Genomic DNA, 26,361 nt, shown 5'->3' with positions numbered 1-26,361 from the left:
GAGTTTTGATGGACCCTAGCCAAGATGCCCATTTCTGCCAACATACACAAACACACCCCTTTTCCTCCAGCGGGGGGGGGGGGGATCAAGCCTATACCAGTGGGACAGTGGAGTGCAGAGGTGTCCTATTCTGCTCCCTTTAGCTGAGTGGAGCAGAGTATGATCCTTTTGCATTTTGTGGTAACTCATGGTCTTCTTAGCCCAGCTGCAACCAATGCCTGGTCTGGACTTGCCCAAATGCTACTGGCCTCAGCAGACCTGCACACAGTAATCAGGCAACCACATGAGGGTGGGAGGAGCACTGCCAGTTCAGCTGCTGGAAAGAGCCAAGCTGTGAGGGGCTAGTATCTGCCAAGGACAGGAATTAGCCTGCGTTCATCCCAACAAAGCCAATGATGTCATCAGTCACGGATGGCCTGGTGACACCCAACTAGCCATGAGCAGGCTCCAGCAGCCCCTGAGACTGCCAGTAAGTGGACAACATCACCAGGGAAGACAACAGCTTTGCCCATGGACCCAGCAATAGTAATGACCCAAACAAGAGTCCAGGGACATAGTCAGAACAGAATGAGCTGTGGAGTGGAGAGAAACCAGGGGTTGGGGAGAGGCTTTAAGAGCAGGCAGTGGCCAGTAAGAGGTGGGCAAATGCCCCACCCATAGCTACAGATTGACCAGAACTGGTGCTAGAGCCTGATGAACAGGGCTGGGATTGGATCTGGGGAAAAGGGATGAGGGCCAGGCATCTTTTATAAGGGAAGCTCCAGGGGAGAAAAGGGGTTGACAGAAATTCATGCTGTCCAAGGAAGAGAAGAGGGTAAAAGTGCTACAGCCTCCCTATCTCCTGTTCTGAGGCCTGAAGGAACTTCTCCCAGTGCAGGCCACCTCTCCATGTTGTTCCTGAGAGCCTTGTAGGTTGAGGGTGTTGCTGACTGCTGTTGGAGGGGCCTTTTGTAGAAGCTAAATATAGGAAAACATATATCCTATAAGTTTTTGCTAGCCTATAAGTAAAAGGAGTTGAGGGGGGGGGATCTGTGTGCTCTCTCCAGCTTCTTGTAACCCTGCAAGGGTCACCCATTGAATGCTCAGGAAGGTTAAAGTGTCTTAAGCCAATTCCTTCTTGGAGTTGATAGGTCAGCAGTGCTGTAGTGCCAAGCTATGCGCTCCAGCAGCTGTTTTACCATGGTAACCCTGGAAGCCAGCCTTGTCATTAAAATAAAAATTCCTCTTTCTTAAGAGATACTTGTCCCAATCCAACAAAGCAGTAGACAAGTGCATCTTTAAGACCAACTAAGTTTTATTCAAAATGTAAGCTTTCGTATGTCCTTAAGCAGACTTTATCAGACATATGGGAATGGACACAGCAGTTCTTAATATAAATTTGCAGTGTGGAATCATGGGAATGTTTTTAGCAGATCAAAAGAATCAAGAATAGAATCTGTGTTTGTTAGTGTAGGACAAAACAGCTGAAAAACACTAGGTGATAAAAAGCAGACTCCTGTTGTAGAAGTGCCATAAATCTAGGTAACATTCTGGCTTTGTTAGTTTAAATAGAGAGCATGTTGACTCAAGAGATTGTAACATCCATATAGTTTGCCATAGGATGGGTTGGTATATGTAATAAGACAAACAGCCAATATCCCCCATTTGAGTATGTCAGTACCAAAAAACAAAAACAAAAATTCTGATACAATGTTCTAAAAGAGAAAGAATATAAGTTAGCCCTTAGAAAAACAGGGTGCATTAAAGTATAGTGGAAGGTGGTTTAGTATATGTAATGAGATAAGCAGCCCACATCCCTCATTTGAGCATGTCAACACACAAAAAAATTATTCTGATACACTGTTCTGAAAGAGAAATACATTGGAACACTGTGGATGCACAGCTATACTCAGTGAGAGTTAGTTTAGTATATGTAATGAAATAAAAAACCAATATCCCTGTTCAGTCCTTGGGAGGTGTTAGTTCCAAGTTTCATGATAATTTGTAATTCAGCAGTTTCTCTCTCCATTCTGTTCTTGAAGTTCCTTTGCAGTAAAACAGCTACTTTGAGGTCACCCATTGAATGCTCAGGAAGGTTAAAGTATTCTCCAACAGGTTTCTCAGTTCTGTAATTCCTGATGTCAGATTTGTGTCCATTTATCCTTTGGCGTAGGGTTTGTCCTGTTTGCCCTATGTAGAGAACTGAGGGGCATTGTTGGCATTTAATGGCATATATAATGTTGGAAGATGAACAAGTGAATGAGCCTGAGATGGTATTGTTAATGCTGTTAGGCCCAGTGACTGTGTTGTCTGGGTGTATGTGGCAGCAAAGTTGGCACTTGGGTTTATTTCAAGCTCTGGTTCCAGTGTTCCTGCTCAGATGAGATGTTGTATTGTTGTGGGTGAGGAGTTGTTTGAGATTGGGGGGCTGTCTGTGTGCAAGGAAAGGTTTACCCCTCAGTGCTTTTGAAAGAGAGCTGTCACTGTCCAATAGAGGTTGTAAGTTATTGATGATATGTTGAACTGTTTTCAGTTGAGAGTTGTGTGTGACCACTAGAGGTGTTTTGTTATTGTCTCTTCGGGGTTTGTCTTGTAACAGGTTTTCACTGGGTATCATTCTGGCTTTGTTAATCTGTTTCTTGACTTCATTAGGTGGGTACTTTAGTTCCAAAAAGGCTTTTTGTAGATCCCTCAGGTGAGAATCTCTGTCAGTAGGATTGGAGCAAATGCGGCTGTAGTGTAGAGCCTGGCTGTATATAATGGATCGTTTGGTATGTTTGGGATGGTAGCTGGTAGCATGCAAGTGTGTTTGTCGGTCAGTAGGTTTCCTGTATAAGGTAGTGTCTATGCGTCCCACATGAATTTTTACAGTGGTGTCCAGAAAATGTATTTCTTGCGTAGACTGGTTCATTGTCAGGTTGATGGTAGGATGAAGTCATTGAATGCTTGGTGGAATGCATCCAGGGCTTCTTTACCATGTGTCCAGACCATAAAGATGTCATCAATATAACGCAGGTATAAGGTAGGTATGAGTGGGTGGGAGTCTAGGAAGCGTTGCTCTAAGTCAGCCATAAAGATGTTAGCATATTGTGGGGCTATACGGGTGCCAATGGCTGTACTATTGAGCTGTAGGAAAAGTTCATTGCCAAACCTGAAGTAGTAATGGGTGAGAACAAAATGGCACGGTTTTGTGGCAAAGTCAACTGTGTTTTTATCAGAGATTATATTATTTACAGCTTGTAATCCATTTTGGTGTAGGATGTTGGTATATAAAGATTCCACATCCATGGTAACTAAGATAGTGTTCTCTGGAAGGTTATTCAAAGTTTGTATTTTTCTCAGAAAATCTGTAGTATCACGAACATAACTAGGGGCACTGGTGGCATAGGGTCTTAGAATAGAGTCCATATATCCAGATACCCCCTCAGTGGTAGTGCCTATCCTCGATACAATGGGACATCCCGGGTTGCCTGGTTTGTGAATTTTGGGTAGAAGATAAAAAGTATCTGGTCGAGGTTCCTGTGATGTGTCTGACAGGATCTGTTCCCGAATGCTCAGTGGTAATTCCTTTGTAATCTTGTTCAGTTCTTTTTTATATTCCTGTGTGGGGTCTGAGTCCAGTGGTTTGTAAAATGAAGTAAGATGAAGACCAACATGGCTGCCTACTGGGATCTTGTCCCAATCTAGCAAGTGTAATCAGTGTTGAGCAAATAATCTTTCTCATGTATCACCAGTACAAATGTAAACCTGACTGTATACTCTAGCCACATCAAGATGCTCATTTTCAGTTTTGTGGAACTGGAATGGGTGCTTTGGTGTACTTGGGAGACCTCCGGTTGCTAGAAGGGACTATTTGTCTGTCCCTGAAGCTGGGTCAGGACCACTGACATTCAGTGCATATTATTCTCCGGAAATTCTATGAAAATCTTGACATGAACATATGGATAGGTGTTGATTAGCACCTTAGATTTTTTTTAAATGATTTCAATCTACAAAACTTAAAACCAAAAACATTTTCTTCTGTTCACTGTTCACCTTTGAATCTGGCATGCAGTGAACAGATAATGAACATAAGAACTCCCAACCATAACCATGGCGATAGCATATGATGTCATAAGCAGAGGACTTCTTAATGTGTTCACTGCAGGGTCTGGCAAAAATAGAATTTTGAGTTGTGAAGAAAGAAAAGGCAATTCAGATATCAATATCTTAAATGATTGTGGGGAACACAGAACATTGCTAGCAAAGGAAATTGCTTTTGGTACAAATTGCTCATCCCCCCTCCCCCCCCCCCCCCAAGTCGCTACAGAAAAGCTATTTCAGGCTGTCTTTATATATACTTTTGTATATTCTTATTGTTCTGAAGAACTAAATGTTTGGTGCACTTTCATTATGACAAATATGGATAATCTGGAGGGGAAGAGGGTAGCTAAACCTTTCCTAAGCTTCATAATAGCCTCTTTTCAAAAAATCCAGAAGACAAAATTCACCTTTCTCTGCTGAGGCTGTGTTTGGAAAAGGGTACCTCTCAAAGGGTCTGAGGTAAGCCAACACCTGTAAAGCCCATTGTGGGAGGCTGATACTGCTTTTATGCAAAGTAGAGGTAGAGTCAAATGACCGTAACTCACCTGATAGTGTTTTGACCTGGCTTGTGTTAGACCTATGCAGAGGATAGATTACCTCAGAGTAATGACTCGTATCAATTTGTTTAGAGTATAATTTTATGTTTGGTTATAATGAGATTATTTGTAAAATATGTATTCTCAATAAAAGCATTTTAAAAGGGGACAAAAATAAGATTCCATGTTGATTTCTTTTAACAGGAATACGCCATGTCAGCATTTCCCTTTTTCCTTATACAAGAGCAGATGAAGCTATCTGAATCTATATACAATAAATGCTTTGATTTCCAGCACTTGATTATGCAGAATGCTTAGTTAACTGGCATTACCTAGACAGCAAGCTCCTTGTCCTCAGCTGCTATATCCCTGTGTCTTCAGGCACGCACAAACCTCATCTCCACTTCTCCAGAAGGCAGGATTGATGCATTGGGCTGTTGCTGGGCTCCTGACAGCTGGCACTACAGCTCATGCTAGCCTTGGGTGCTTTCTTCCCCTCAGCCCACCTCAAACTGTTAGGAGCTATCTCTGTAGCAGAGTTCCTAGGCTACTGACCCATTTGTCTGCCTTCAGCACAGTACAGTTCTGTGGCTTGGGGGAGGAACATCCCACCAGGCATGTGGGCTGTTGCTAGGGCATTCCCAGCAAGAGTGGGTCTTGGTTGCTGCTATTCCTTCAGGCTGGGGCATGACAGAGCAGTAAAAATGAGTATCCACCACATTTGATTAACCAGCAGGCCCCCCTCCCCATGAGTGAAGGTTAAGAAAGCATTTACTGTAGCTGCTTCATAGCCAATCAGAGAACTGGCTCTAATGACTTTTGCTGAGATAAAGTCTCCAAAGTACAGATTGGCTTTTGTAACCTCTTGTGATACTTTAACCGGAGATTCCAGGGACTGAAACAGATAACTTCTGCATGCCAGTATTCTGTAACTGAGCTGTCATCATTCTCTTTCAGAACTGGCAGAACTTTTTCATTCATTTTGTCAAAAGTAGATGAGAGAAAGATAAACAGATGCTGTGATTTGTAAGCAATAATAAATGGTTACACTGTGTTTTTAAAAACCCCTCTTGATTTGGCATTAAAATCTCTGGGTTCAGGCTAAAGTTCAAAGCTTGCTAACTTTTCAAAAGGAAAAAAAAATTGCTTCTCTTATTTCTTAAAAAACAGAATGGACTTTGCAATCAATAAACTGAAGAAAGCTGGCAGTCAGACTGGGTATTATGTTCTTCGTTGCAGTCCAAAAGAGTTTAAGAAATACTTTCTGACCTTTGCTGTGCAGGTTAGTATTGAAGATCAGAATTCATCTCCTTTGATTTTTCTGTATTTTACTTCAAATTACTTCAAAATATAATTGGTTTCCTCCATCTTTAGAAATGTACATAATAGCATAAAAACATATTTGAACAACGTATTTATAATTTGAGATTTGAATGGGAGATTTCCTGAAAATTCCCCCATGCTCTGAAACCTAATTTCGTAATTTTGCCATTTTTTTTTATCAGTTTCACTTTGTTGTCATTCCCAGACAATGTTGTTGGCTATTAAGACTCTGCAAGAACTGAACATGCTGTATCGAAGCAAAACAATATGCAACCCAGCTCACTTTCTTTATGAACTAAGTAGCATTTTCTATTATGGTTTAATTCCCTCATAAGATGATTTGCTGTAGTGATCAAATTAGTTGTGTTAGTACTTAAATATAGTAAACTCAGCTCTTGGATCTTAAATCTAGCAGAATATAAACTAGATTAAATAACTTACTATTTACAAGAACTTGGGTATTCTTTTTTGTTGTTGTTCAGTCGCACAGTTGAGTCTGACTCTTTGCGACCTCATGGACAAAGTCACGCCAGGCCCGCCTGTCTTCCACCATCCTCCGAAGTATGCTCAAATTCGTGTTTGTTACATCAGTAACACTGTCCAGTCATCTCATCTTTTGCCATCCCCTTCTTTTGCCTTCTGTCTTTTCTAGCATCAGGATCTTCTCCGAGGGAGTGCTCCCTTCTCATTTGGTGGCCAAAGTATTTGAGCTTCAGCATCTGACTTTCCAGGGAACAGTCTGGGTTGATTTCTCACTGATTTGATCTTCTTGCAGATCAAGGGACTCTCAAGATTCTTCTCCAGCACCACAGCTCAAAAGCATCTATCCTTCTGTGCTCGGCCTTCCTTATGGTCCAGCTCTCACAGCCATACATTACTACTGGGAATACCATCGCTTTGACTATACGGACTTTTGTTGGCAGGGTTCGCCATAGCTGTCCTCTCAAGGAGCAAACGTCTTTTAATTTCATGGCTACATTCACTATCTGCAGTGATCTTGGATCCCAGAAATGTGAAGTCTGTCACTACTTCCATGTCTTCCCCTTCTATTTGCCAAGGTGTGATGGGGCCGGATGCCATGATCTTAGTTTTTTTGATGTTGAGTTTCAAGCCTACTTTTGTGCTCTCCTCTTTCACCCTCAACAAGAGGTTCTTTAGGTCCTTCTCACTTTCTGCCATTAGAGTAGTGTCATCTGCATATCTGAGGTTGTTGATCTTAATTCCGGCTTCTGCTTCATCCAGGCCAGCATTCTGCATGATGTGCTCTGCATATAAATTAAATAAACAGGGTGACAATCTACATCCTTGTCGAATTCTTTTTCCTATTCTAAACCAATCAGTTGTTCCATATCCCGTTCTGACAGTTGCTTCTTGATCCTTATACTGGTTTCTCAGGGGACATGTGAGATGGTCTGGTACTCCCATCTCTTTAAGGACTTGCCACAGTTTGTTGTGATCCACACAATCAAAGGCTTTAGCGTAGCCAATGAAACAGAAATAGACGTTTTTCTGATACTCTCGTGCTTTCTCCATGATCCAGCGAATGTTGGCAATTTGATCTCTAGTTCCTCTACCTCTCCGAAACCCAGCTTGAACTTCTGGTAGCTCTCGATCTAGATACTGCTGAAGCCTGGCTTGCATGACCTTGCTGGCATGTGAAATGAGTGCAATGGTGCAATAGTTTGAACATTCCTTGGCATTACCCTTCTTTGGGATTGGAATATAAACTGATCTTTTCCAATCCTGTGGCCACTGTTGTGTTTTCCAAATTTGTTGACATAATGTGTGCATCACTTTTAACAGCATAATCTTTTAGGACTTTGAATAGCTCAACTGGGATACCATCATTTCCACTCGCTTTTTTGTTAGTAATGCTTTCTAAAGCCCATTTGACTTCACACTCCAGGATGTCTGGCTCAATTTTACTGTCATGGTTGTCCGGGACATTGAGATCCTTTTTGTATAATTCTTCTGTGTATTATTGCCACCTCTTCCTGATCGCTTCTGCTTCTGTTAGGTCCCTACCATTTCTGTCCTTTATCATGGCCATCTTTGCACGAAACGATCCCTTGATTTTTCCAACTTTCTTGAATAGATCTCTTTTCCTTCCCATTCTGTTTTTTTCCTGTACTGCTTTGCATTGTTCCTTCAGGAAGGCCTCCTTATCTCTCCTTGCTGTTATCTGGAAATACGCATTCAGTTGGGTGAATCTTTCCTTTTCGCCTTTGCCTTTCGCTTTCCTTCTTTCCTCAGCTATTTGTAAAGCCTTATCAGACAGCCACTTTGCTTTCTTGCATTTCTTTTTCTTTGGGATGGTGCTGATTGCTGCCTTCTGTACTATGTCACGAACCTCCGTCCATAGTTCTTCAGGCACTCTGTCTATCAACTCTAGTTCCTTAAACCTATTCTTCACCTCCACTGTATATTCACAAGGGATGTGATCGAAGTGAAACCTGAATAGCTTCCCCAGTTTTCTTCAGTTTTAGCCTGAATTTTACAATGAGTAGTTCATTATCTGAGCCGCAGTCAGCTTCAGGTCTTGTTTTTGTTGACTGTAAAGAGCTTCTCCATCTTTGACTACAGAGTATATAATCAATCTGATTTCTGTGTTGCCCATCAGGTGATGTCCACGTGTAGAGTCGCCTTTTAGGTTGTTGGAAGAGGTTGTTCACTATGACCAGCTTGTTCTCTTGACAAAACTCTATTAGCCTTTGCCCAGCTTCATTTTGTTCTCCAAGGCCAAACTTGTCAGTTATTCTGGTCACCTTTTGTCTTCCTACTTTGGCATTCTAGTCCCCTATGATGAGAAGCACATCTTTTTTTGGTGTTAATTCTAGAAGGTGTTGTAGATCTTCATAGAACTGGTCCATTTCAGCCTCTTCTGCATCAGTGGTTGAGGCATAGACTTGGATTATTGTGATACTGTGATATTGAACGATTTGCCTTGGATATGGACCGAGATCATTCTGTAATTTTTGAGATTGTATCCCATTCCTCACTCTCTTGTTAACTATAAAGACCACACCATTTCTTCTACAGAACTCTTGGCCACAATAATAGATGTAGTGATCCTTTGAGTTAAATTCACCCATTCCCGTCCATTTTAGTTCACTGATTCCCAAGATGTCAATGTTCAGTCTTGCCATCTCTTGTTTGACCACATTTAGCTTACCTTGATTCATAGATCTTACATTCCACGTTCCGATGCAGTATTGTTCTTTGGAGCATCGGACTGTTCTTTCACCATCAGACACATCCACAGCTGAGCGTCCTTTTGGCTTTGGCCCAGCCGCTTCACTCTTTCTGTGGTTACTTGAATGCTCTTCCCCAGTAGCCTATTGGGCACCTTCTGACCTGAGGGGTTCATCTTCCAGTGCCATATCTTTTAGCCTTTTGTTTCTGTTCATGGGGTTTTCTTGGCAAGGATACTGGAGTGGTTTGCAATTTCCTTCTCCAGTGGATCATATTTAGTGTGGGTTCTCAGCTGTGGCCTGTCCATCTTGGGTGGCCCTGCATGGCATAGCCCACAGCCTCATTGAACCGCGCAAGCCTTCTTGCCATGACAAGGCAATCCATGAGAGGGTGGGTATTCTTACAAACTGGCAATATTGGGAAAAGGCTAAATTTGAACCATAAAACAACATAAAATATTAGGTCTTGCAAATGATGCCTGATTCAGAGTTTACAAATTGAGTAGACTTTTCGTTTGAAAATTTACTTTCTGTCTTTAAAACTGTAAAATCTAGGTCTAGTTTGATAGTGCTCTTCTGTTCATGATTACTCTTGTTTCAAATCATTGTTGCACTGACTATTATTATAGAAGCAGTTGGTGTTCCTTGCAAAATTTGGTTACTTGAGTGCCCAATCTGTGATCTTGTGAGAATTATTCTTTAGTAATTCTGATTTTTTCATGCCAAGAAGTAAATAACTAGTTTCATTACCCTTGACTTCATTAGGAGTTCCCTGTTTAAGTATTAGATAACTATCACAATCTGGATACATACCTGAAAATCAGTTAATGTGAATGAACAATTATCCTTGATTTTATTTATTTATTTATTTACATTCCACCTTTCTAAGACTTGAGGCAGATTACAGTTTTTTAAAAAGAAAAATGCAGTCAAACAGCATAAGACATCCAACAAACTATGCAGAACAAAGTTTGTGTCCAGTGGCATCTTTAAGATCAAAAATTTATTCAAGGTATACCTCAAACTTTGTTCTGCTGCTTCATACCGACATGGCAACCCACCTGAATTTATAAAAAGTGCAGATAGGCTAAAATTAAAGAATTAGTAAACAATGAGAGCCACAAGCGCCTAGGCGAGGTATAGTGGAACTACAAAGGTAGAAGACAATGCAGTAAAGCAAGTAAAGATGACTGAGGGTACCACATTTGTGCTTCATTATGAAGGTGGCCTCCTCTATCACAGTTTTGTAAAAATGCCCTCCTGGACACATTTTTGCACATTTTGTGGAATGGTAGAATTGTAGGAGTCTTCCTGATCTCCTAAGGGAGACCATTCTGCAGGCTGGAAGCCGCCACAAAGAATGTGCATGAACAGGCAGTTCCAAGTCTTACTCATTTTCAGATTGACACTGGAGTGGGAAATTCTCTATTCAGCAGATTCCTGGTATCATGTCCATTCTGTTTTTTCAACCCCTTTCAAACAAAACAATTAATGATTATTGTTAGACATTCAGTGGGAGAAGCTGGAAATAGTTCCTTCAAGGATTCCCTTGTGTCCTTAGGAGGGTAAAAGTTAAAAGAATCAGGCTGTAGGTAATGTGAAGGACCTCTGCCTGAGACCCTGTAGAGCAGGGATGTCGAACATGCAGTTTGGGTGCCAAATCAGGCCTCCAGAGGGGTCCTATCAGGCCCCTGAGCAACTGGCTGTCATCTGCTTCTGTCTCCCTCTCTCTTGTTTCCTTCTGCATCACAGCTTGCTTTGCCAGACTTGCTCAATTGCACAGGAGCTACATAGCAAAACCTCTGTTTTCTCCATTGGCTGAGGCTCCTCCCTTGGGGAGGAAGGGGGGAGGAATAGCTTGTTTTGCCAGTCTCTCTCAATTGCACAGCAGAGCTACTGAATCAAGCCTCTCTTCCTTCTATTTGCTGAGGCTCCCCCCCCAGTCCCCTGGGGAAGGAAGGAAAGAGCCAGTGCTTCCTATGCCCAGTTTCCTGGATCCCATGGGAGAACTACAAAGAAAACCTCTTTAAGACCAATGAGTACTAACACTTTAAGCATGTTTTAAGTTTTTAAAATATATATATTTGTGTTTGTCTGTTCTTTATAAAATTTATATCTCTGTAACCTAATCTTAAATAGGTATACACATGGCCTGGCCCAACATGGCTTAGCCCAACCTGAAATGGTCCGGCCCAACAAGGTCTCATTTATGTCAGATCCAGCCCTCATAACAAATGAGTTCAACACCCCTGCTGTAGAGACTCTGCCAGTCTGAGTAGACTACTCACTTTGGTGAGCAAAGGGTCTCATCCAAGATAAGGCAGTTTCATGTGATGTTTGAAGGAAAGTTAAAGAATAAATGTTCTTCTGCCCATGAAATTCTAATCTGCTTTGATGAAATTGTAAGATTTATGTATTTACTTCTTTATTAGATTACTCCCCCCTCCCCCCCCAAAGAAATACAATGACCTTTTTTGAACATTGATAGAGCATGAAGAAAGTGTTCTTAAAAATTATTTCCTTCTCCCTCCCCCTCATACAATTCTACAGCGGGACGGCATCACTGATTACAAACATTGTTTAATAACCAAAAGTGAAAATGGTGAGTATAATCTCACTGGTACAAGAAGAAGCTTTACAAACCTTCCAGATTTGTTGAATTGTTACCGGACAGAAACTGTACGATCAGACAGCATAATTTTCCAGTTTACCAGATGCTGCCCTCCAAAGCCAAAAGGTAAAGAACCTCCATAGTGAAATATTACTCAGACACTTTAAAATCTTCTCTGCTTTGACTTTCTTTGTTCCTTAGAACTTGATTTTCTGTGATTTGTCTGGTTTTAGTATGTGGCCTGACCCTTGAGCCAGAGGAGGGAGGGAAATCTAGGGATGGTAACTGATATTCTCTCTGATAGGTCAAAGGTGAAAAGAAGGGAGTTCCTAGGCCTTTGGTAACCTCTTTGATTGTTGATTAGTCCTGGGGCTAGGCAAAGGTAGAGGCTTGATTTTTGAGGCTGTCTTCCTTTAAGTGATTATAGTAAGATTATGTGTTGTGCCTAATCTTTTCCTACTGTCTTGGCTCTTAGCCTTAACAAGCAGAAGCTGCACGTAGGATCTAAGCCAGTGTCAGTTCTCGGAATACTTGAGACGATCATTTGCATGTTTTGCTATGAATCATATGCACTCTGGCTCCTTTTCAACAGATAAATCTAACCTTTTGGTATTCAGAAGCAATGGAGTGTCAGATATACCAACGTCTCCCACCTTGCAGAGGCATAATAACATCAACCAGATGGTCTTTCACAAAATCTCAAATGAAGACTTGATATTTGTAAGTTCTCTGGAATTGAATGCTTGCCTGTGTATCAACCAGATCATAACTAAATGCAGTTACCTGAGATTAAATCTTATCAATTTAAATGTCATGACAATATTTCTCAAGACTGCAGTACTGAAAATTCTGCACAAACATGCACAAGAACTTAGTTCGTATAGCTTTTAATTTGCTAAGTATACATGCAGTTTAAGGGACTTGAACACAAAATGCAAGTATATTTTTTAATTATACATTGAGAAATGAATTTGTACCTTCCACTAGTAAATTTTTGAAGAGCAGGATGTTATGATTTTTCTCCTCGTGTAGTAGGGAAAGAACATGCATACAATTGGCCTCTGACTTCTCTCTGCATTCTGTCAAGTTTATGTGACTGCATATGTTTGTGTCCTTTGCTCACCTGTTTTCAGTCATGTTTGTGAAGAAGCTATTTATCATTTGCTCCAGCAGCTCACAGCAGCAGCTACTTTCCCCTCTCAAACAGGGACGGTGAGCAATCCCATACACAGATCTGTGGGAGTAAGAATGACTAAACTTAATTGTGTATGTGGCCTTTATGTCAGGGTGTCCAACATGCAGCCCGGGGGCCAGATCAGGCCTCCAGAGGGCTCCTATCAGGCCCACGAGCAAGTCTGCTTCCTTCTCCCTCTCTCTTACTTCCTTCTGCATCACAGCTTGCTTTGCCAGGCTTGCACAATCACACAGGAGCTACAGAGCAAAGCCTCTATTTTCGCCACTGACTGAGGCTCCTCCCTTGGGGAGGAAGGGGGGAGAGGGAGAGCTTGCTTTCTGAGCGAAGCCTCTCTTCCTTCTATTGGCTAAGGCTCCTCCCCTCCTCGACCCTGGGGAGGAAGAGAAAGAGCCAGAGCTTCCCTTGCCCAGTTACCTCAATCCCACAGGAGAGATACAAAGAAAGCAGCTTAAAAAAAACAACACCTGAGATAAAGTTTGTATCTCTACTTTCTGGTATTACATTTTATGACACACGTGGTCCAACCCAACAAGGTCTCATTTATGTCAGATCTATCCCTCATAACAAACGAGTTTGACATCCCTGCTTTAAGTCTTTTCTTGTGGTATGTGCAAGCACTGAAGACCTCTAGAATTTCTTCAGATGATGCCGTTCCTGAGCCTGACATGCTCATTTGTTCTAAAATGTATACTCTTGTTTCTGTAAGAAGGTAAGAATCCTGCTGGTCAGACCAGTGATCTATCCAGTCCAGTATCCTATTCCACACAGTAGCCAACCACTTCTTTAGGAAGGCCAGCAAACAGAGCCCAAAAGCCAAAGCCTTCCCTGATGTTGTCTCCCCTTTAGTCACTGTGGCTAGTAGCCATTGATGGACCTCTCTTCCATGAGTCTGTCACAGGCCTTAGCTACATGGGGCCTGGGAGGGCACAGGCTCATCCTTTCAGCCCCCCCTTCCAACTATATGGCCCCTCCATTCAAGGGCCCCCAATTTGTCACCTTTGCTTACACCTACTCTGAACAAGTAGTAGCATTGCTGCTGATGTTTTTGCTTTTTTATCTCCCCTTTCCTTGCAGAGCAAAGGGGGAGGGGAGAGTCAAGAGGTCTCTGTCTTTCTGAGAGATGGGCATATAAGAAAGGGGTGGGGGAGCAGAGCTGCTGTGATTGCCCAGGCGAAGAGGGGTTAGCTTGTGGAATTCAAGGCAGCTTACAGTGCTGAGAGCCCTGGGCTGCCAAACTGGGTGGCCCCCCCAGCCCCCCCAACAACAAATCCTGCTGTGGGCCCCACCAAACACGAAATCTTGACTACGGCCCTGTCATAACCCCCTTTTAAAGTCATCTTTACTCATGGCCATGACCTTTAATAGCAGTGAATTCCACAGTTTACTTTTAAAAAGTACTTTTTTGTCTTTCTGTTATTGTCCAGCAACTTAATTGGGTGCCCCTGAATTCTAATATTGTGGGAGAGGGATAAAAAGTTCTCTCTCTCTCCACTTTCTACAATCTCAACACTCATGCATAATTTTATAAATCTCTGTCTTGTCCCTCCTTGGCATTCTTTTTAGTTTTATTTACTTTGATTCTTTATAGTTTGCCTTTCTCTCTTGGACTTGAGGCTGTTATGGTGGTTTAAGTCCTGTCTGGAAGGTCAGTCCCAGAAGTTAGTGCTAGGGGATTCCTGCTCTGCCCCATGGCTCTGCCTCATCACTTTTGCCCAGCTCTCTCCTCTCCTGCTTCACAGAGGAAAGAAAGGAAACCAAGCCTCCCTTCCTTCAATAGGCTGGGGGCCCCTCTCCTTCCTTTGGGGAGCAAGTGAGGGGGAAGGAAAGAGCCGGGGGGGGGGGGAAGGGAGACGGAGTCCCATGGCAGCTTTAAGATCAATGAAGTTTTATTCTGGGTATAATCTTTCATGTGAAAGCATACTTCTTCAGAGAGAGGAGCAGAGGGAGGGGAGTGAAAGAGCCAGAGAGGGCACAAGAGAGAGATCCCCCTTTCTAGTTCTAACAGACCAGAGGGGGGAGAAACCTAACAGCACAGCTTGCAATCTTTATTTGTGAAAGGAAGCAAGAGTTTGGGAGGGAGAAAGAAAGACTGCTGAATTGCAGCTGCTAATGAAGCTCAAGACAATGCATCCTTCTGAACTGAACTGAGACCTAGGTTTCTTCTGCTATCTCCATGCCTTCTACCCCTCTGCATATCACACCTAATTCAATCAGGCTAGTTTGGTGCAGTGATTAAGAGTGGTGGACTGTAATCTGGAGAACTGGATTTGATTCTGCACATGCAGCTGTTCTCTCAAGAGCAGTTCTCTGAGAGCTCTCTCAGACCTACCAACCTTGCAGGATGTATGTTGTGGGGAGATTGTAAGCCACTCTGAGTAAAGGTTGGAGTATAAATTCAACCTCCTCCTTCTTATCTATCTTCATCATCACCTTCTCCTCCTCCCTCCCTCCCTTATCATCACTCATCATCTCAAACATGGCCCAGCCCAACAGAGTGACATGCCCTCATAACAAATGAATTTGGCACCTCTGGTCTTCCACTGGGTTTGATCTTATCTGTCATGCTGTTTAACATCTACATGAAGCCACTGGTAAATGTCATCAGGAAGTTTTGCCTGTGGTGTCACCAGTATATGAATGACATCCACTTAATTCCAAGGAAGCTATTGATGTTGTAAACCAGTGCTTGGAGTCAATAATGGGCTGGATGAGGGTGACCAAGCTGAAATTTAATCCTGATAAAGCAGAGGCTCTCTAGGTTAGTAGAAAGGCAGGCCAGAGACTTGTGATCTCCCATCTCTTACATAGAGTTACACTCCCCCTTGAAAAGCCAGGTTTGCAGTATGAGAGGCTTGTTTGACACAACAGCCATCTTAGAAAATCAAGTGGCTGCTGTGGTTTGATAGATTTTCCTATAGCATTCACAACCCGCTCTGGTTTTCATTTTTCACTATCCTGAATAATTTGGTATAATCTGCAGACTTTATGAATAAATTAAATAGCACTGGTCCCAGTACCAGTCTTGTGGAACTCTGCTGCTCATTTTCCTCTGTTATGAGACCTGGGGAGAAACTGTGACTCACTGGTAGAGCAAAATCTTTGCATGCATATCCAGTTGAAATTATGAGGTAGAAGTTAATGTGAACATTTCTTCCTGACACCCTGGAGAGACGTTGCCAATCAGAGTAGGCAGTACTGACTTTGGTAGACCAATGGTTTGGTTCAGTATAAGGCAACTTCATGTGTGTTCTTGTATACATTTATTGCTACTCTGTGCTTTCTGTTGTTTAATCAGTTTTTAATCTACAAGAGTACTTGTCCTATGATGCCATTGCTGCTAAGCTTACTTAGGAGTTCTTGGTCTGTCACAGGCCTGTAGCTACAGTGGGGCCTGCGAGGGGTCAGGCCCATCCTTTCAACCCCCCCTTCCAACTATATAGCCCCTCCATTCAAGGGTCCCCAATCTGACACCTTTGCTCACACCTACTCTGAACAGGTAGTAGCATTGCTGCTGGTATTTTTGCTTTTTTTTTCTCCCCTTCCCTTGCAGAGCAATGGGGGAGGGGAGAGTCAAGAGGTCTCTGTCTTTCTGAGAGATGGGCTCATAAGACTTGTCTAACTGATATCACTTATCCACATGCTTGTTAACCTGCTCAGAGAACTCCAAATGGTCAGTGAGGCAGGACTTCCCTTTGTGGAAGCTGTGCTGATTTTCTCTCAGCAGACTTTGTTTGTCAGTATGCTTAATACATTTAGTTGACAGTTATACGTTTAGTTGACAGTTCATAGGTTTTTACAGTTAACTCTCTCTTCTCATCCTTCTTACCCCATGTTGTTCTCTGTTAGAATGAAAGCCTTGGGCAGGGTACATTCACCAAGATTTTCAAAGGTGTGAGGAAAGAAGAAGGAGACTATGGCAAGGTGCATGAAACTGAAGTCCTGCTGAAAGTTCTGGATAAAGTTCACAGGAACTACTCTGAGGTTTGTGTCTGATCTAGAGAACTCTGTGGATCATGACCTTAATTATTTGAGAGTGCATGGTGTCTCATAAACCACATGCTAGCGTGCACTTCAATGACTTAAGTATGTCACCTTTTATTTTTAACATTGTGAGTTTCTAGCTCTTACAGCTGTGATAAGCACAAAATGACAGTTTTTACACACACACACACACACAAATCACATCTATCAACATCCCTCATGTTTCTCACACCTCCCCACCATTTGTATAGGCTTCATTTTGCACCATTTGACTTCCACAGCTTTCTTTTTGCAATGCTGTCCAGCCTAGCTTATCACAACAACCTTTCATAATATCCCTGCTTGATCACTCAAATAGTTCTGTCAGCTGTGTGCACCCCCCACAGCTTGACAGACTGAAATCCAGCATATTGGGCTTTTCAGGAGAGGTTCCCCTGGTGAATTTTGGTGTGCCGCTCATTAAAGCCACAAGAACTCCACCACAACACATACAGCAACTATGCTACTGTATGGCACAGAGGATGGTCTGAAAAGACATGATGCAGCAACCTTATAGAAACTAAGCAAGGGTGGTCTGTGCTTTAATGGGTAATGGTCAGGGAATAAATACATTATGGGGTTTTTTGTAGCCAAGATCAGGGCAGTGTTTTCTCCTCCCTCATTTATGAGGCATGTTAGTTGGGAGGTAAATTGGGCCTATATCAAAGGACTGGCTCAGGGTCACTCAGTGCTTTTCACAGCAGGGTGGAGGTCATCTGGACCAGACTTGTGCATGCCTACTCAAAAGCAACTCTCATTGTGTTCAGTGGGGCTTACTCCCAAGTAAGCCTGCATAGAGTTGCAGCCATAGCTTTACCATATGTATTACCATAGAATTTCCAGAACGTTGGCTGACATGTCCTGGTTTTCCCCAGATGGATGTCAACTCACAGCACAGTGTCATTTCCATTCCTGCCTTCGCTGTTCTCCCACCAGCCCAGAGGCAAGGGCAGATGGAAGGGCCCACCAGTGACAGAATTCCTTCCTGAACCAGGCAAATGTCATACTTGGTGCCATATTTAAGCTTAAGGAGTCAGCGGGGAGAAGGGAGTTGAGTATTCAGATTAAATGTTGTAACTCAGTGCTAAAGAAGCTACTAGTCATTTGTGGATTACTGCCATTGCTGTGGAACTGTGCATCAAAAATAGCCCCTTCTGCACTTAAGTATGAAGTGTTCACATGTGCTCCTTAGGGATTTTCTTACTGCCCGTGCTGATTAGATTTATTATCAAACTGGTTATGCATTGTAACCAAAATAATTCAGATGGGTCTGTAGAGACCAACAGTACAGAATCAGTTTGGCAGTATGGTTGTGGAAGATCAAGAGAGGAAGTTGTGTGAAAATAGAGGTAGATTGTAATGAGATTCAATTCCAGACAATTCCCATCGTGGCTCTCTTCACTAATTGTTGTTCCTGTTCTGTTATAGTCTTTCTTTGAGGCAGCAAGCATGATGAGTCAGCTTTCTTACAAGCACCTGGTATTAAATTATGGAGTTTGTGTGTATGGAGAAGAAAGTGAGTAAAGCCAATTAATGTTTCATTTGCACATTAGAATAATAATGTACTGTATAAATATTTATTACAGAATTGTATTTACATCCCAATCAGGTAAACATTGTCTGGCAAGAGTGTTCAGTTACTGATGTGAAACTGTGGGAGATGTGTCCAGTACAAGCCATTTGCATCCCTGTCAGAATGCTTGTGTGCAAAGTGTTGCACCTCCAGAGTAAAAATTTGAGGACTGTCATGTTTAAAAAGTTTTCTTAATGTTATCTTTCACCTTAGTCATACCTCACCTATTTGGTGTCTCATTTAATTGTATTGGCGATGGGATCTATGTGACCAGTAAGTGTTTGTCACATGCCCATACCTTCCACTCCCACTGTTCCAAAAGTTTGGGAAATAGAAGATAAAAACTATCAGCAATAAGTAATCCTTGTACCTCAGCTTTTTCTTTTAGTTGTTAAAGCAGCAATTGGCTAAATCTGACTTGAAGTTTAGTGCCTGTAGCTCATACCCTGTTTGCCTAAGCCTGTAACAGTGGCGGTGGTGGGCCTTTTTGCTCCAACCAGCCTCTTCATATTCATGAGGAGAAGGAAACTGCAAAAAAAACTGCAGCTGTATCTGCAGACTTTCTTCCTACCCTAGAAGAGTCAATATAGATGGGTAATTATTTTGCCTGTTGTGAGTTCTGTGATAATGCTAGATAAATTGCCTTTTGTCGCGCTCTAGATTAGTTTGTCAGTCTTATTACCAACTGCTGAGATTCTCATGAACTTGTTAAAGCACAGGAAAGACAGTTAATACTTTCACAACGATTCTGAGAAGAATTTGGAATTGTTACCTTTTTTTTTTACTTCAGGATTTTAAGTAACCAGAAATTCACAGCGTACATTGATATATTGACATTATATAATGCAAAGCGTATATTGGAATCTGTACTTCATTGTTACTTTTTTAACTTGTCTGGACAGTTTAGAAAATATTAGTGTAAGAATAAAGAATATGTTCTACAATTTCTGGACTGTTTATTTTTTAAAAGTCTGATGAATAATTGGAAACGCACAGTAGATTACAAGAAAAATAGCCAGTATTGGGGTCCCCCCCATGTGATACAATATTGAATCAAGTACAATAATGAGTTTCAAGCATGGTAGCTAATGACTTGGAATGTCTTTCCTTTTTTTTCTTTTTAAATCAGATATTCTTGTACAGGAGTTTGTAAAGTTTGGATCATTGGACACTTATTTGAAGAAGAATAAAAATTCTATAACCATCCTGTGGAAATTGGAAGTTGCCAAGCAGCTAGCAATGGCCATGCACTTTCTGGTAAGGTGCTTACTGCCTTGTGGTAACTTCATAGCAAAAGCCTGAATTATTTTGTTTGGGTACCTCCCACCCCCACTCCTGTAAGTGACTTTCTTATGAGAAAGACTTCACATGCTTACTTATCAGGTCTTCACAAATTCTGACTTATAGAATGCAAATCATTTTAGCAAACACCTAATTTTCAGAACAGGCAAAATTTATCTGATATCTTGTAGTATGCAGAGAAAATATTAATGTTATTATTGGACATGTGGAAAGGGTCATTCTTTATTTTTGTTATGTTTAAAAATACAAAGATATCCAAGGTTTGAACTTCATCTGTGGTGAATGCATACAATATAAATTATCTACCAATTGCAAGCCAATTTATTCATGAGCTCTCATTCTATCTGAAGCCCATAACTGGCAGTGCTCCATAGGCTCAGAGGTTTGACACTTAATGTGTGGATGGGATATATAGGAGCACTCCTGATACTGCAAACAGTAGGCAGATCCTGATTGCTTAGTATGCACAATGGAGCTTTCTGACTTTCCAGCTACAGAGCACTCATTTATAGCTAGGACTTTAGCTATGGTCCACACTTGCGAATTAATTTCTACTAGAAGATCTTCCATGCTTTAGTGTCTGATATTTTTAAAGTGTCACAGAGGCTTGAATTGCCAAATTATTTGTGTTGGAGGGGGGGAAAAAACCTAAACAACACTGTTTGTTTTTATCAGGAAGATAAAAACCTTGTTCATGGAAATGTATGTGCAAAAAATATTTTGCTTATCAGAGAAGAAGATAGGAAGTCGGGGAACCTTCCTTTTATCAAGCTTAGTGATCCTGGCATCAGCATTACAGTGTTGCCAAAAGACAGTAAGTCTCTCATTCTACCATTTCAGTGGTTAACTTGCTGCCTTGAAAATGTCACTATATGGTTATCTGCATTCCCTTATTGTTCTGATTTTTCATTCCAGTCAGCTGCACTGTTTTGGAAGCCCTAACATAAATAATATAATAAGCTAGGCAGCATGAACTCACACAGTTAATTTTTAGAGCATCAGAATTTTCTAAGATAAGTACTGGAAACATGAACTAAAGTTCTGAATAGATGATCTAAGGCTATGCATGTTGGAAGAACTGGACAGCATCAATATTATCAAGAGAGAAATTTGCCACAGGCTTAAAAATGATTCAAGTCCAACACTCAAAATGTATTTGCCTCATTAGCAAGGCATAGTTTGAGAACTTTAGTTATACAAAATAAAATCTGGTCTCTATTCACCTATAATATTTGTGGTGATTTCCCAGGACTGGAATTTCAAATAACATATATCCTTTTAATCAAGAGAATGCCTCCTGTTTTTAAGAACATAAGAGAAGCCATGTTGGATCAGGCCAATTGCCCATCCAGTCCAACACTCTGTCACACAGTGGCAAAAAAAAAAGTGCCATCAGGAGGTCCATCAGTGGGGCCAGGACACTAGAAGCCCTCCCACTGTGCCCCCCCGCACCCAAATCAGAAGGTATAAATGGCAGATTCTAAAACCTGGCATTAAAGCTAGGTGACTTATTTCTCCCTTCAGTACTAAAAACACAACTTCAAGATAAATGCAGTGAAGTTTGATAGTTTCTTATGTGCTGGACAAATGTCCTCATGGCAGAGAATGGAGAAGAGAATGCAGTAGAAGACAGTTTTCAGGATAGTTTAACATGAAATATTTGGTTTTGAAAAATGCCCTATCCCAGACACCAAGACTTCTAGAAATATGGCATTTGCAGTCTTCTAATGTGCGACTTTATTTTTGGGATTAGCGAGTTTCACTCAGAAGAAGCAACACAAAATCAACATAATCCAGTGCATTGCATTCCATGCTCGAGATTCTCTGTTCTTTGCTAAAATAAGAATAATTTTTCTGGATATAATGAGGAGTCCTTTTGTATCTGCAGATTATTATTGTTGTTATTTCAGTTTGCTTAATTGCCTAGGCTGGGCTTTGGGCAATGTATATCAGGTATAAACAATACACAATTTAAAATGGCATAACAATTCGATTTAGAGCAATATTTTAGGATTATTCTATATGAGAGCATTTGTAAATTACTTTCCATAGGGCAGCAATTATTCTTTTTGTCACTTTAAAATAATTTATTTGTTTACATATAGCTCGCCTTTGTCACTGAGACTCCTCAAGGCAGATGGCAGAATACAGTAGTGAAGAATTTATTTCAGTAATAAGTAACCTTGTTTGTCTTCCCAATTATCTAGTTCTTCTTGAGAGAATACCCTGGGTTCCACCTGAATGCATTGAAAACCCCAAGCATCTGAGTTTGGCAACAGACAAGTGGAGCTTTGGGACCACCCTGTGGGAAATCTGCAGTGGGGGAGACAAGCCTCTTAGTGCACTGGATTCTCAGAGAGTAAGAGCAACATGTTTAACAGTGATCTTACTGATGCAGTAGCATCATCAGGTTTAATTTTAAGGAAAGAATTCTTGGCCTGTTAAAGATGTAATTTTCCACCCCTTTCTGCATTTTCCCAATCAGATGCAATTGGAGCCATGTTTTTCATTACAGATCAACTTTCCCCCCCTTTCATGTTTGTATTTCGGGGGGGGGGGGAACCCCAAGACTGTGGAAGCTGCAGCTAATAATCATGATGGGTAGCCGTGTTAATCTGTCTGTAGCAATATAAAAAATCAAGAGTCCAGTAGCACCTTAATGACTAACACAATCTGTGGCAGGGTATGGGCTTCTGTGAATCACAGCTCACTTCTTCAGGTATCTGAGCACTGTGTCACAAAAGCTCATACCCTGCCACAAATTTTGTTAGTCTTTAAGGTGCTACTGGATTCTTGCTGTTTTCTACCTCCTAATAATCCTTTGTTATTTCTAAAGTATGCTAGGTGCTTTATAAGGAGCAAAAAATGGAACAATTCCCTGCCTTCAATCTGTTGATCTAATAAATCTTACAGAATATTATGGAAGATAGTCAGTTGATCTGTGGTGGAAACACCAGGGATTCATCTTTTGCTGCCATGTATCAGAAGACCAAGCCAGGTAGAAAGAGATTTGAAACAATTTGAGATAGATCTCTTGTTTCCGTTCTTATTCCTGAAACCAGCAATGGATTTCTGTGAGTTCAGTTTTACTTATTTTTCCTTTTGCAATCATGAGGGCATTACACAAATCTCAGGTTTCTAACTGGAGCCCTCCAGGCAACTAGCACTAGATAGAAAACATTGACAGGAATCTTGTGGCACCTTAACGAAAAAATATTTTTCCATCATAAGCTTTGATTGACTCAAGCTCAGACACTGAGTGGATCCTCACTTTGCATTCCTTTTATGACAGCTTGGTTAAGGGATCATGAAATGCAGGAAGTACATAATTACAATCATTATGTAATTATGTAAGGTAATTATGTAAAAGTGTCAAACTTCGCCACTTTCCCCTCACTTAAGATTACTCTGGCTTTAGTAGCATCTTGTACCTTCAGGTTAGTGGCATAATCATGGATACCCATGTGACTTCACAGTACACTAACTTATTCAAGGCTGACTTAGAGCTGTACTTCCTAAGCTCCTACCCAAAAACTTTTGTACTTAAAATTTATCAATGACGGTTTCATCATCTGGATATTTGGGAGGGATGCTCTCAAGATTCCACCAGAATTTCAACAAACTTCAATAACTCATCAACAATACAAGAACTTCAATAACCTTCACTGCACCATGAACCTGAGCCTAGATCAGCCCACACCTCAGGTCTGTTTTCTGGATATTGCCATACATGTTATGGACACATAAGCAGCACCTTCTTTTAATCAAAAACCCACTGACCATTGCTATCTTGAGCAAATCATACAGTGTATTATCTATAGCCAAGCTCTATGTTACAGCAGTACTTATTTTTGCTTCTCTGATGTGGGCTCATACCTGAAAGATTTACAGCAGGCTTTCCTGGAGTTACGGTATCCACCCAATAAAGTGAAGAAATGAATCAGTAAAAAAATAGACTGATATCCAGAAATAACCTTTTACAAGACAGGCCCAAAGCAGATTACAGAACACTACTAGTTGTCACATCCAGCTCAGCTCAGCTCAATGCATGATCAGTTAACTCTGACCCATCTTTCACTCTCCTTGGGTGGCAGCTTTTCCTTGCTGGCTGACACCCTAATGTAAAACAGCTTCTAACTAACAATAATGGACCACTTAATTGAGACTAGACCCTGCAGCAAACCAAGATGTGAGTTTTCTCTCCAGGCAGACTGAAACAATACTGTTGCAGGGCCTCATAAAATCAACTGTACCATCTTGACCTCATCATTCATGTGTCTGCAGTGTGTTTTTAATCTCTAGATAGGATCTCTAGATAGGACAAACAGCGAGTCCCTACTTCAGAAAACAAATAGACACAAATCAGGTAGTAAATTCACAATATTCAGAAACTAGTGGAAGAACCACTCAGACTACTGGAACATTCCATTTATGACCTGAAAGTCGCAATTCTTCAACAAAATCTTCAGGGGGGTACTCCAGTGTGTGAAAAAGGCTGAATTGGGATTTATTCAAAAGTTTCACTGGGTTGGATCCCACTAACCATTCCTGCTAATTGTAGCACTTCCTTTCATTGCAAGCAATTTTCTCCAGTGTAAGAGTCTCTTCTGCTCTCTCTGTATTGTTATGGTATTGTTGAACAGCTTCTGTGCAGGCTTTTTTGACTTGCGAGAAACTTTTACTGGAAAACTCAGGCTGATTCTGCACTCACCTTTCTCTGGGGCAGGCTTCCGTTTCTGGGCGGAGCAAACTGGCGATTTCACACCAATTGCTCCACGCTGGCATTTTGTGTGGGGCAAACCCGCGATTTGCCCCGCTGCAGTGTAAACCTGTTTTTTCAGGTTTACACTGTAGTGGGGCAAATCGTGGGTTTGCCCTGCACAAAATGCCGGCATGGAACAACTGGTGCAAAATCGCCAGTTTGCTCCACCCAGAAATGGAAGCCTGCCCCAGAGAAAGGTGAGTGTGGAATCAGTCTCAAATTGAGGTGATTTGGAGTAGAGGCAAAGCATCCCCTGCTGTTCCCTACATGTTGCTTGCAGTGTCTTTTTCAAAGGCTTAACAAAATCCCTCACCCACCCCCTGCTATTGAAAGCATATTGTATTTTGTTCCAAAGCTGCTCAGAATTTCTAAAGCCATTTCTAAAACTAGACTTCTGCTCAGAGTTCTAAAACTGGTGTTTTTTGTATAATCCTTATACTGTCTTGAATTCTAGAAACTGCAGTTTTATGAAGACCGGCACCAGCTTCCTGCTCCAAATTGGACAGAACTGGCCAATCTAATAAATAACTGTATGGATTATGAGCCAGACTTCAGGCCTTCTTTCAGAGCAATTATACGTGACCTTAACAGTTTGTTCACTCCAGGTACGTTAACAGGAAAGAAGTAAAAGGGTTTGAATGGCTCTCTGTTCCTCAGTCTGAAATAAAAATGTATTTTGTTATCTAGACACAAAGTGTTGCCAGGGAGGAGGTGTCATTTAGCAGCCATTCAACCTAATTGCCTAGTCAGAGCGCTGGTCTAACAGTAAGCTAAGAACCCATACCCTGATCTGCAGATTTTCAGATCTGCACCAAGAGCTAGCCTGAACAAGCCACTCCTTCAAGCCTTCCCCCCTTGCAAAAGGGAAGAACAATTATGACTTTGATTACAGAACAGTTGGAGAGACTACATGTTATGTGAAGTACTTTATGAATACTATATAGCATACTCTTTAAATGCTAAGTACTGCTCTTTGAACTGTTTTCTTCAAGGCTCTAGACTTATATAAGTGACATTCCTTAAAAGCCTTATTTATTTAATTGCTTTGCCCAACATTTTAAAAGGTCTCACTAGTTCATTATGGTTGAGTGGAATGTGTGCTTCCAATTCATGTAAAGCAAAATCAGATGGCAAATTTGTAGCTCTTAAGCTACAGTAGCAGTGCCACCAACACTTCCACCCCTAATAGTTTTCATTGGACTACATACCAGCCCTGTCTCCTCAGCCCATTTACTTGTTAAATACAAACACATCTTTGTTATATGCATAAATCACATATTTATCTCAAATTCTGTTAGCATTCATAAACATAATAAGAAGCATCTGTGTTATAGGACTTCCAAAATACACTAGGTTGCTGTTCAGGAATAACTTAACAATATAATACTGGAAAGCTAGAATATGTTGCATTGATATGATCATTTATTTTGATGGTGAGAGCAAACTGAGCTGCCGTTAACCACAGGTTTTGATCATATATTATGGAGAACCAGGCTGAAAAGTATTTTTTCTTCTTTTTCTCTGTGTTTTCTCCCAAGATTATGAACTATTGACAGAAAATGACATGTTGCCAAATATGAGAACTGGTGCACTTGGATTTTCTGGGGCTTTTGAAAGCAGGGACCCAACCCATTTTGAAGAGAGACACCTCAAGTTCTTACAGCAGCTTGGCAAGGTAGGAAGCTTAGATGTGCAGCCTTGCAGAGGCATGCAGTACTAAAGGCTGTGGGGGCTAGGTACATTGTAAAGCTATAACAAGTGTTCATAATTTTAAAGTAAGTAACAG

General features: G+C 41.3%; 1 protein-coding gene across 1 annotated transcript in view; it reads left to right on the top strand.

Moving 5' to 3' along the window:
* The window catches only part of JAK2 (Janus kinase 2), a 130,831-nt gene that overhangs the window by 85,378 nt on the left and 19,092 nt on the right, over window positions 1-26,361 (top strand). Inside the window, exons 9-18 of the mRNA XM_060237378.1 lie at window positions 5,769-5,880; window positions 11,663-11,849; window positions 12,316-12,443; window positions 16,765-16,899; window positions 18,367-18,454; window positions 19,641-19,768; window positions 20,489-20,627; window positions 22,021-22,172; window positions 25,030-25,180; window positions 26,114-26,250. Coding sequence (XP_060093361.1) covers window positions 5,769-5,880; window positions 11,663-11,849; window positions 12,316-12,443; window positions 16,765-16,899; window positions 18,367-18,454; window positions 19,641-19,768; window positions 20,489-20,627; window positions 22,021-22,172; window positions 25,030-25,180; window positions 26,114-26,250 — 1,357 coding nt within the window. The remainder of the gene's footprint in view (window positions 1-5,768; window positions 5,881-11,662; window positions 11,850-12,315; window positions 12,444-16,764; window positions 16,900-18,366; window positions 18,455-19,640; window positions 19,769-20,488; window positions 20,628-22,020; window positions 22,173-25,029; window positions 25,181-26,113; window positions 26,251-26,361) is intronic.

Source organism: Heteronotia binoei, chromosome 4 (genome assembly GCF_032191835.1).
Source record: "Heteronotia binoei isolate CCM8104 ecotype False Entrance Well chromosome 4, APGP_CSIRO_Hbin_v1, whole genome shotgun sequence".
Taxonomy (NCBI): domain Eukaryota; kingdom Metazoa; phylum Chordata; class Lepidosauria; order Squamata; family Gekkonidae; genus Heteronotia; species Heteronotia binoei.
The sequence above is the reverse complement of the archived record's forward strand: the minus strand, read 5'-3'. Positions and strand labels throughout refer to the sequence as shown.